This window comes from Thunnus albacares, chromosome 6 (genome assembly GCF_914725855.1).
Source record: "Thunnus albacares chromosome 6, fThuAlb1.1, whole genome shotgun sequence".
NCBI classification, from domain to species: domain Eukaryota; kingdom Metazoa; phylum Chordata; class Actinopteri; order Scombriformes; family Scombridae; genus Thunnus; species Thunnus albacares.
The window spans coordinates 1,997,088-2,009,534 of record NC_058111.1 but is presented as its reverse complement, the minus strand read 5'-3'; the positions used below and the strand labels follow the sequence as shown (position 1 = coordinate 2,009,534).

Genomic DNA, 12,447 nt, shown 5'->3' with positions numbered 1-12,447 from the left:
AGAGGAGGAGGAGGAGGAGGAGGAGGAGCAGTTTTTATTATATAATTTTCATGATTATAATGGCTGTCATATTCAAAAACTACTTAAGAACTAACAGTCTATATATACCCACAAATACAAAGCATCGCCTGTGTATACCTTTATACGCAGCAGTAGATAATATGTTTATGCCTTTATTCTCTGTATGTGTATATCACTCATTAGTCTGTATATACATTTATATACCTTTTCCTTTTCTGTATATACCTGCATTTACTGTATCACTCTAGTCTGTATATACCTTTATAGACATTTGATAGTCTGTATATACCTTTATGGACATTTGATTGTCTGTATATACATTTATATACATTTGATTGTCTGTATATACCTTTATATACATTTGATAGTCTGTATATACCTTTATATACATTTGATAGTCTGTATATACCTTTATAGACATTTGATAGTCTGTATATACCTTTATATACATTTGATAGTCTGTATATACCTTTATAGACATTTGATAGTCTGTATATACCTTTATATGCATTTGATAGTCTGTATATACCTTTATATACATTTGATTGTCTGTATATACCTTACCCCCTATACATGTAAATATTTTACTACATATTGTACAGTCTGGGTACATGTTGACCTGCGTCTCTATTGTCTGTATATACCCGTACATATACCTTATATAATATACTCTATCTACATCTTCACTGTATTGTTTGTATGTACCTTTGTGCAACTCTGTAGTAATGTCTGCAATGTTTACCTCTGTGTACACCCACAGTATGTATATACTGTATACTTAACACTCTAACTTTATATATATATATATATAAATCTCTGTGTGTACACCTATACCGATCCTGTCTGTATGTACATATATACCTCTCACTTATCTGTATACCTGCATTTATATTCATCTGACAGTCCGTATATACCTTTATAGACATTTGCTAGTCTGTATATACATTTATTGACATTAGATGGTCTGTATTTACCTTCATATACATGTGATAGTCTGTATAGACCTGTATGTGATATTCAGTAGTATAGTACATCTATATACATGTGCATATTTTACAACGTATTGTGTTTATATCCCTACATATAAATACTTTCAGGTACCACTGTATTGTCAGTATTTTATGTACCATTCAGTAGCTTCACATACACTCTCTTGTCTGTATAAACCTTTGTTTATCACTTGTTACTTTTCATTCCTACCTTCTGTATGTGTATATATATCTGTACAACACTTTGTGTATACGATAACACTCCATAGTACAAACTGTAAGTTAGTATTTAAGTAGCTACGGTATTTTAATAAATACAACTTAATAGTGCCTTTATACAACTCTTCATACACCGATTGTTTATATACACACTAACCTATACTTTAAACATACATTTATACTCTGCATAGCCATATATACTATTATACAGTCAATGTAACTTTATATACCATTCTGTTGTCTCTGTATAGATCACTTCACTCTGTATGTAACTTTATTTACAACTGCAGAGCTGTTCAGCTCATTTATACATCACTGTCGCCTGTATGTTCCTATTTCACATCATTCTTCATAAGTCTGCATGTTATTACTGAACATTTATATCAACTGAAACACTGCTTACATTCACCACACACACACACACACACACATCACTCAAACTATTCATGTGTATTTGCATGTTGCTGGATGTTATTTGCATGTTCCTTGATCTCGTGTTACAGCACAGAAACATCCAGACTACAAATCTGTACGTCCAGTTTTATGTAGAGATTTATCCTGTAAATACTGTGTTTGATACTTTCATACATGTTATATAATATTTATATACTTTTTTTTTTAGCTTTACCTTCATTGTGTTTGTCTTTGACATGAGATACAGTTCATACAATCTAAATAAAATACTCTAACATGCTAAAACTCATCATGCGTGTTAACATACAACCTGCAGCCGTCATCATCCTCAAACATAACTTTGTTGTCTTTGCTTAGTTGTATCTTGCAAAAAAAAAAACATTTTAAAAGCAAAATCTGTAAATTCCTTTAAGAACCTTTTAACCACAGTATTATTTCATGTAAAACACTTTAATGTATGAAAGCTGCTATAAAAACTCAACTGGAGTCATATTTCCTTCTGTGTCGACAGATTTATCCAAATAAATCTGATTCTGATTCTCTAAAAACTTTCATTTTATAAGTGCAGAGAAAAAATAATCACTTTACATCGTTATGATCCCTGTAGAGATTTATTTTGCTCCACACACAACAACAATAAAATACACAACCAGACTGCAAACTGCCCTCAAACGAGATCCTTTCACTCTCCTCGGAGGTTTTAAAACATTATCACGACTCTTTAACTGTTTTTATTCATTCTCTGTTGAAGAGAAACTACCTGATTAAATGGAGTTTAGGACACAACCAATCAGGACGTGGTGTACCTGAGTCCACCTGAGTTCTCCAGTGATCAGAGACACAGCAGGCTGCTGTCTGCAGGTCCTCTGCGAGAGACAACTGACACAAAAGTAATTGAAGGAGTGTATTTTTGAGAGAGGACTCACCCTGCTGGCTGCTCTCTTTGCGAACGCTGCTCTCTTCCTCGTCTGCCTCCTCGCCTTTACTCTCACCGGACAGCAGACGACGGAACAGGCTGCAGTAACGGGTCATCGCACAAAAAACCTCCTGATTCAGCTGCACAACAACACCGGAGCTCACAGGAAGGGAGTCAATCAGCGAGAGTCAGTCAATCAGTCCGGACATCAATCAATGAGTCTTCAGCTTTAAACACACTCAGAGGATCTCAGGACTCATTACAGTCTACTGAGGTGATCCAGTCTGTTACTCTGTCCAGTGTTTTCTTGTTCACATACCTCTGACAGCTCACGCCTCCACGTGACGACACACACACACACACACACACACACACAGTGCTCAGCTTTTGTTACACCGACTCGCTGGTGTTTCCTCTCTTGAGTGCAGCTGTCTTCAAAAAACATACAAATCTAAAATCTGTCACATGAAGTCTTAATGTCTCACTGTAATAAATCAAATACCGAGCTCCTTCCTGTCCCCCCCGCCGTGTTAAAATTAACTTCTTTTCATTAAGGAGTCAGTTTGTCTTTTGTCGCAGCAGCAAAATTTGATCCACACTTGGCCGAGAGCATCCTGTCATTACCACGGATGATATCCCAGATATTATTGTATGTCCTACTTCTTCTCCAGGCTGATATAAATCATAGGAGGCCGATGTGAGTCATGCTGATAATGTCAGTGTGTTTTCCTGCTCGGTTTGCTCAGTTTGCTGGTTTGTTTTAGAGCTTTCTGTTATGTAAAAAAAAAAAAAACACACAGAGAAGAAGCAAATAAAGAGATGTTAAGCCTTTAGGTTTCCATCTGAATATGGTGCAAATTTTAACTGAATTTACAGAAAATAATTAAAAGAAAATGTGAATTTTTGTTTCCATCGACTCCCAGCAGACAATCAGCTGATTCAGTCAAAGCTTCAAACATGATGGAAAACATGATGGAAATATGACGTTTCTGTTAGTTTCATGTATTGATGTGAGGAAGGTTACAGTCTCCTCATCATCATCGCTCCACACAGCTGCTGTTACACCTCAGACAGGAAAGAGGTTTAATGGATATTTCCTCACATTTTCAAATGGAAACACACCTGCTAAAAACAGGGTAGGGGCTGTAATGTAAAAAAATAACTGTAAATAACTATTTAATATAAATATTTGTCCCAGGTGGTATAAATGCCAATCAGGTGACTGCTGTGTTTTATCCTAAAGAAGGCAGAAAACTTGTTTATTTACATTTTAAAAATCTCATATTGGTCCAAATATGAGACGGTATTTTAAACTGGAGATCACAGGAAACAGGTTTAACAGATATTTCCTCATATTTTCAGTGTTTCCACTCACAGGGTTTTAAAGCTCCAGTTGAAAAAGAAAATAAAGACAGTTTGATGGAAACACACCTGCTAAAAATACTGACAGATAAAACATTAAAGGTATCAGCTGAAGGGATTATTATTGATCTAAAATGTAAAAAAAATAACTCTGATGCATTAATTTCAGCAGATGAAGATGAGTGACTGCTGTATTTTATCCTAAAGAAGACAGTAAACATGTTTATTTACATTATTGGCCCAAATATGATATTTAAACTGGAAATTACATTTATAAAAGTTAAGTTTGTCTTATATTTGAGGACGAGACAATTATGTGATCTTCTATTTGAACGCAGAGAGAAGCAGCTCCTACAGAGACTGTTGCATTCTGGGTTGTTTGTAGCATTAATGTTGCTAGGCTAGCTACTTTCTTCCAGTGCTAAAAGTGTTTGTCGGCTCAGTTTAACCTGCAGCAGCTTCTGAAGGCTCCTGTGATGCGTTTTTTAAATTGACGAGGAGTGAAAACGACATTTTTTTTACTGCAGAAACACGGCGAGGACTGAATCAGCTGTCAAACAGCAGAAGAAGAATCACTGCTGTCAGTGAGGATGAGGAGCTCAGACACAAACAATGATCAGTGACGTCAGACGGAGCTTTGATGGGAACATGAGGACTCTTCACTGCTCGGATCAAAAGTGTCTCAACAGGACGAGTGTCAAAGTGTGTTTATCTTTAACGAGCTGCTGGAAAAGGTTCATCAGGTTAATTAATACAGTATATTTTTATATCGTTAAATAATCTCCTCACAGGGTTCGTGATGTGTTCAAACACACTGGGAAAACTCACTGACCCCTGATGCTGTTTTTGCACATTTATGAGCTGCGTTCATTCTTTCTGAAAACATTTAGACTGAAGTGATGAATCAACATTAGAGCTGCAGCGATCAGTCAATTAATCAATCGACAGAAAATTAATCCTCAACTATTTTGATAATTGATTTATTGTTTTGAATCATTTTTTAAGAAAAAAAATGTAAATTATTCTGGTATCTTCTGGTTTCTTTAGTCTCTTTGACAGTAAACTGAATATCTTTGTGGACAAAACGAGACATTAGAAGACGTCATGTTGGACCTTAAGAAACACTGACTGACATTTTTCAACCAAATTTTATGAACCAAATGACTAATCAATTAATTGAGAAAATGAACAGATGACAGATTAATTGATAATGGAAATAAATAAAGTGACTTGCAGCCCTAATAAACATTGTGATGTTAATGCAGTCGATGCAACAAACAAGACCATTAAACTAAGTGGTCGGACATGGAGGAAGATGTTTGGATCAGTGGAGGCACGAAGGACACATGACTGATGACATCACACACTCAATATCTAAAACATTCACTTATATTTACTCCATAATGCAGCATATTTCCACAGTCTGTATATGAATGCAGGTGATGAAGATGAGGTGACGCACAGTCATGTTCACTACAGTGATTTTATTATGACTGTAGTCAACTAAAGTAAATCTTGGTTGACTGAAATCGTATATAATGTTCAACTAATTGATTAATCGGGGGGGGACAGAGTGAACTCTGTTTAGCATCTTCAGGCTAGGCTAACCTATTGTTGCTAACTTTGGAGCTAACCTCCTTCACTTTTCCAGCATTTGGGGAAACAACAGACGTGACTTTTTAGCATTTATTAACTGACACACTGTAGTCTGTGCTGTACATTTACTGCCAGACTGACAACTTACTACTAACCTTTTCCTCTGCTCCGCCCGCATCCACCGTCACCTCTCTGCTCCTCGCTCTTTCCCGCTCGCTACGCAAACATATTACGCAATGACGTATTCTTTAACGGAGTTACGCTACCAATAGTTTCCATGGCAACGACACAGAGGTTGACTCATACCGGAGCAGCGCTGCACAGAGACTCCCGAACGCTACTGATTTACGAATTAATGGATATTTGGTGTTATTTTTTGCAATAAAAAATAATTTTTTTTGGCCTGGCGGGAGTTCTCGTTGTTCTAATTAAAGGAGAAACACTGATTCAGTAAACGTTGAGTACAGTTAGACCCAGCAGGCTCCATCAGGTTGGGCAAGTTCAAAGTTGTGAAAACAACCGGGGTGTTTTGAATACACCGCAGGAAATAATGGATTAATCCCGAGCAGAAACCTCCGGGGCTGAAAAATGAAGCCAAAAACTGCAGTTCCTTGAACGGCCACTTGAGGCTCCAAGCGAGTCAATCCCCATAGACCTCCATGTTAAAATGCCCAACTTTACAGCAGAAATAAACATGTTTACAGTCTGGTACAAACAACGGTTTTGGTCTCTGTAGCTAATTTCCTCTTTCATGACAACTGTACGGGGGGTGAATTTTTTTATAACTCACCCGTTTACGTTTTATTAAGCCGTAAAGTTCTGCATAATGAAGGACATGGCTGCTTTGAGTGACAGGTCCGCCAGCCGCTAGGTGGCTTGTTTCAGTCATTCGGCCCGCCTCTTTGCCTATTTTTGATTGGCTGGGAGTTAGGCAGCGTCACGCACTGCCAAGATGGCGACGACAGGAGCGGCTCGCTTTGAGCTTCAAAACCGCTCTTCAGAAACCAACGAGTGACGTCACGGTAACTACGTCCATATTTATATACAGTCTATGGTGAAATAACGGGTGGGAGGGGGCAAAAACAGGAGGGGCTGCTGCATTCATGTATGCATGCATGTTACACACAACAAAACTACATGAAAACTAAAACCATACTTGGTGATATATGCACAGTATTAAAATCTATTATCACTGTTCTGCATCATCATGACATCATTATGACATCATGCTGACATCATGCTGACAACATCATGACATCATCCTGGTATTTCAGCAGCTGTGCTCCACTGACCAGCAGTGTGAGCAGCGTACAGCCTGGTGTCCTCTGGGCTCTGGGGGGTTTGGGAACGTGATGGTGAGACAGCACATTGTGCTCAATATTTCATTAATAGTTCAATAATAAATCACAGATGTAACATGTTAAGATATCTTTATATCTTTTAAAACTGCGAGATGCTCAGTAGCACGAATAACACTGCTGGTTGATTAACGTCTGATATAAAGTGATATTAAATGTCTGAGAGGAATCATTATACAATCCTCCTCACCGTCTGCGTCGCCAGTTTCTCGTCTCTGAAACGTTCGTACACACTTGTGTGTTTATAGATCTCGACTGTTTCAACAGGAAGTGACGTTCGACTCTTTCAGCTCCCGTTTTGTGCGACGGTTATAAACGAGGCCCCACGACGACGTCGTCTCTGAGAGCGAATGTGATCCTGCAGTAAGAGGAGAGGAGTTATTCTGAGACCGGAGGGGTTGAACACAACTATTTATACCAGAGCTGCTGTCCAACAAACTGAAAACACTTGACACGCGCTCTCATCCCTGCAGCTCCACTTGTAAGATGTTTGTCTTAAAGCAAGAGTCCAACATCTGTGACTTCTCTGACTGATACCGCTGCGTCACGTTCAAGAGCTTCAAAAGTGCCTCTAACGGCTCTAATGGAAGGAAAGTGATGATGAATATTTCAGAGACTTCCAGCAGTTATTCCACTACAGGCTTTAGAGACAAATATTCCAGATTTTTCTTAATTTTCTGGGATTTTTTTACATCTTAATGATGAAGCAGACAGTAGAGGAATGACAGGAGGAGGTTTACACGGTCGACACTTTAACCTCTGGCTCAGCACAAACACACGTAGTCCACATTCAGGATGTTTTACTGCCTGCAGCTTCAGGCTCAGGGTGAAGCTGTTAATCATTAGAAGATCCTGATCCAGAGGAACAGTGAGGGGGGGGGGGGGGGCATGCAGAAACCAGCAGACACTTAAACACCTGCAGGCACCACAGACCAGCTAGCAAAACACATATTTATTATTATATTTGAGATGTCAGGCAGCTCCAACTGTGGTTTATCTGTGTTTAACTCTAGTTTATAATGAAACTGTATATTTGTGTTTAAGTGTTTTTAAGGAACCAGGAAGGAGGAAAGTATTAAGAGACACATTTAAGGCTGCAGCTAACGATTATGTTTTCATTATTGATTAATGGATCAGCTGTTTTTTTGTGTGAGTAACAGTTATTTATTAGTTGATCAGCTGATAATGACGTCAGACTGTGAAAAAGCTGCAAATCATCACAGCCAATAAATAAATAAATAAATACATATTGACTGATTAATATTTAGTTGATTGACAAATCCTCTAATTATGTCTGGAGCTAAAAGCTTTGTGACGCTGAACTCGAAAAATATATATATATTTATATAAAAGTCAAGTTTTTGGTCTATAAAATGTCAGAAAATGGTGGAAAATGTTGATCAGTGTCCTTAAATGTCAAAGATCTTCAGTTTACTGTCAGAGAAACCAGAAAATATTCACATTTAAGAAGCTGGAATCAGAGAATTTGGGCATTTTATCCTAAAAAATGATAAATTAATGTTGATGAACCGATAAACGCTTGCAGCTCTGAAGGTGTTGTTGGTTTGAGACTTCCTGTCATGTAGAAACGGAGCCGAAGCTGCAGGTGAAGCAGAGGCTGATGGGAGATTTAATGCAGATCCTGTTCATCTGCTGCAGCTGCACCGACCGACACACCAGACTGTTCATCAACCCTCTGAGTGTGTGTGTGTGTCAGTGTGTGTGTGTGAGTGTCAGTGTGTGTGTGTCAGTGTGTGTGAGTGTGTGTGTGTGTGTATCAGTGTGTGTGTGTGTGTGTCAGTGTGTGTGTGTGTGTGTGTGTGTCAGTGTGTGTGAGTGTGTGTGTGTGTGTATCAGTGTGTGTGTGTCAGTGTGTGTGTGTGTGTATCAGTGTGTGTGTGTGTGTCAGTGTGTGTGAGTGTGTGTGTGTGTGTGTGTGTGTGTGAGTGTCAGTGTGTGTGTATGTGTGTCAGCATGTGTGTGTGTGTGTGTGTGTATCAGTGTGTGTGTGTGTGTGTGTGTATCAGTGTGTGTGTGTGTGTGTGTGTGTGTGTGTGTGTATCAGTGTGTGTGTGTGTGTGTGTGTGTGTTGCAGAGAGCATTTGATGAAGAACCTCATAAAGAATTGAAAGCTCTGACTCTCTCTCTACATGACGATACACTTTAAGGTTATACTCCCCCCACCCTCTCTCTCTCTCTCTCTGTCTCATTCGCTGTCTCTCGCCCCTCCACACTGTCTCCATGGCGATACTCTTAAAGGAATACACCACCCCTTTTCTTTTTGGATCGTCCCATTTGTCAACACAGAGGTGATGCTCTACATACTAACAAGTACTGAAATGATTAAAGATCAGATTTACTTTATTTTAGAGCTACAATCGTTAATCCATTAATTAATCAACAGTAAATTAATCTCCACCTCATTTCTTAAACACAAAAAGTCAAAATTCTCTGATTCAGCTTCTTAAATGTGAATATTTTCTGGTTTCTATGACAGTAAACTGAATATTTGATGACGTCATGTTGGACTTTAGGAAACACTGATCAACATTTTCTGACATTTTATGAACCAAACGACTGATCGATTAATCAATAAAGAAGAGTCGATAATGATAATAATCATTAGTTGCTGTTTTTCAGATATTTTGTATCTTTTACTTTTGTATTTTCTTTCTTGAGTTCAGCGTCGCTCCAGACAAACTATAAATATTAATATTAATTGTTTTATATATTTAAATATGAATCAGTTGATTGTTTTGAGTGATCTATCAAATAAAAAGACTGTTTATTTATTTATTTATTTATTTATTGGCTGTGATGATCTGCAGCTGTCGTTATCAGCTGAACTAATCAATAACAGCTGGGTCTCCGAGTACTTGAGTCTATTATCCAAAAAGTAATAAACAGAGTAATCAATAATTAAAATAATAATGAGTTATCACACTTATTGTTCATATGTCTTTACATGTATTGTGACCGGAGCTGCAACAACTAATCAGTTAATCAATCAGATTTCCAATGAAAGTAAATGAATCTGCAACTATTCTGATAATCGATCGATTGATTGATTGATCGTCCTGTTTGAGTCTCAGATGTGACGATTGTTTGTTTTTCTTTGTCAACATGTGATTTTATTTCACAATTTTTGAACATTTCATCGACTAATCGATTAATCGAGAAAATAATCTGCAGATTTATCGATATTGATTATATATATGATGATGAAATAATCAATAGTTGGAACCTTAATTATCACATCACAGTAAAACACGTCAGCTGTGAGTTTTCAATAAATAAATAAATATGAATCTGACGTCGTCTCGTTCTCTGATAGAAACGTCTTTCTGATCAAATTTAATTCTTTAAGACAAAAACAAAAACAAAACAACAACAACTGTAAGTTTAATTTATTTTTATTTTTTCATTTTTATTTTTTATTACTACTTTTATTATTATTGTTAATAAAACTTTGATTTCCTGCTCTCTGAAGCAGCCGCCTCTTTAAGTGATGTCACACGCTATCAGCTGTTTGATGATGTCATCCGAGGGCTGCAGGTCACATGATAAACTGATCACAGATCCATAAAGTGATCAGAAACTGATCCATAAACTCATTATATATGTTGTATGTTGATTTTTTTCCACTGAGGGTTTAAATAAAAAATATAATAATAATAATAATAATAATAATAATAATAATAATAATAATAATAATAATAATGAGGTGAAATAAAATATATGCATATATAATATTTATAAACTAGAGTTTAGAAGGAGGAGCTGCTGGGAAAGATGGAGACAGAGACTGGAAACCAGTAAAGAGAACAAAAGGCCATAAAACAGGGAGGGGCACACACACACACACACACACACACACACACACACACACACACACACACACACACACACACACTCACTCATCAGCCTGTTTGTGCTGAGCTCAGCACCTCCTGCTGGTGATGATGCTGCGGGTGGAGGAGGGGAGTCTGTGTGTGTCATCCGTCAGATGTTTACAGTCAGCTGATGAAGAGGAGGAAGATGAAGCTCATCTGATATGAGTAGAAGGTCTTTCAGTGTTTCATAGTTTATTTAAATGATTATATTTTATTTCTGAGCGTCAGAGACGAAGATTGAAACACTGACTGTGATCAGTGATGCTCCTCGTTCGACGCTGCTGTGGTGAAACAGCATCAGATTTAAAACCAACCAGATGTGTCCTGATGTTCTCTGTATTTACTGCTGCACGGAATGAATGAAATGTCTCTGCCGTTATTTATTTTTATTCTTTAGAGAGTAAACAATTCTCTCATTCACTCCACCGCCACTCCCTCTCCTCTCTCTTCTTCTTCTTCTTCTGCTGCAGTAAACACAGCAGCTCTGCTCTCTGGATCCTCATTTGATGCTCCAAAATCTAAACGAGGGGCCGAGTCGACGCCTCATGACGCTTTTGATGCCCGTTCGGCCATTTAAAACCCACAGCTGTACTTCAAAAACACACATCAGACGCTTCCAGTGTGTTTGAGTCTTGATGTTCAGCTGATGAGACCAACATCTTCATCACCAGATGAAGGTCTGAGAGGAGTTCACACATGGAACTAAAAACATTAAATCTCTCGCTGGGGGGGAAACTTCATGAAACATCTGAATTTTTAGGTCAAAATGTGCAAAACAAGAACAACGGAAGATCTGCATCATCATCATCATCATCATCATCATCATTAGTGCTGCACCAATCTGACTTCCTCTTTTATCTGCAGATATGATCTGAAACCAGTCCAGACTTCTAAAACGCTCGTATGAGTCTTCATCTACTGGTCTCTGTAAATGTTTGTTTAGCATGAAGCTAAAACACGACTAAAGCTACATCAGGTCCTCGTCTATGATGAGTCATATTTGAATAACAATAACTAGAACATGCTTTATGCCAGAACGACGCAAATCACCTCACACCTTCTACATCTTGTCAAGCACACGTGTGTAAAACTCCAGACCTCCAGGACTAACCTTATGAGAGACCACTGGTGTCCCTAAACCTCTCCAAAACCTCGCTGGTCGCTGGTGACCCGGTGGATGTTAAGAGGTTAAAGGTTGTGAGTTGGGATGCACGATATTGGATTTTTTGCCGATATCCGATATTTCCAACTCATTGTGGCCAATACCGATACCGATATATGCACATATTCATTTCCAGCTGGCTGAGGAGACTATTATATATGCAAGCATAGATTGTACTAAGTATGATCAAGAAAGACAATATATGAAGGAAGAACTGAGGAAGACTGGAGTTCAGGAGCTCAGCATTAAAACTGAACCTGCTGAGTGGGAGCAGCAGACAGAAGGATTAATGTGTAGGATTTAATCTCTGGTCCAGACTACAGAGCAGAAGGTGGCGGTAATGCACCTGATACGCTGGTTGCCAACCGCCGTTATAAACCAAAAAGAAGAAGTTTTTTGTTTTTTTTCCAAACAGAGTGGTTTCCTCCAAAGGCTCCACTTCACTCAGTGGCCCATCAGACCCGCTGCTTCTTCCCACTTTAACCTGAATAACAAACCGGGGCTCGGTGTTCCGGTT

At 38.2% G+C, this 12,447-nt stretch overlaps 1 protein-coding gene across 2 annotated transcripts in view; it reads right to left on the bottom strand.

Annotated features, from left to right (window-relative positions):
* Positions 1 to 12,447, bottom strand: part of LOC122984388 (fibroblast growth factor 12-like) — a 51,444-nt gene that overhangs the window by 32,689 nt on the left and 6,308 nt on the right. Inside the window, exon 1 of one of the 2 annotated variants that reach the window (XM_044354793.1) lies at positions 2,570 to 3,914. The exons of the other annotated variant lie outside the window; for it this stretch is intronic. Coding sequence (XP_044210728.1) covers positions 2,570 to 2,675 — 106 coding nt within the window. The 5' untranslated portion in view covers positions 2,676 to 3,914. Of the gene's footprint in view, positions 1 to 2,569; positions 3,915 to 12,447 lie in introns of those variants that run through there. 2 annotated transcript variants of the gene reach the window in all.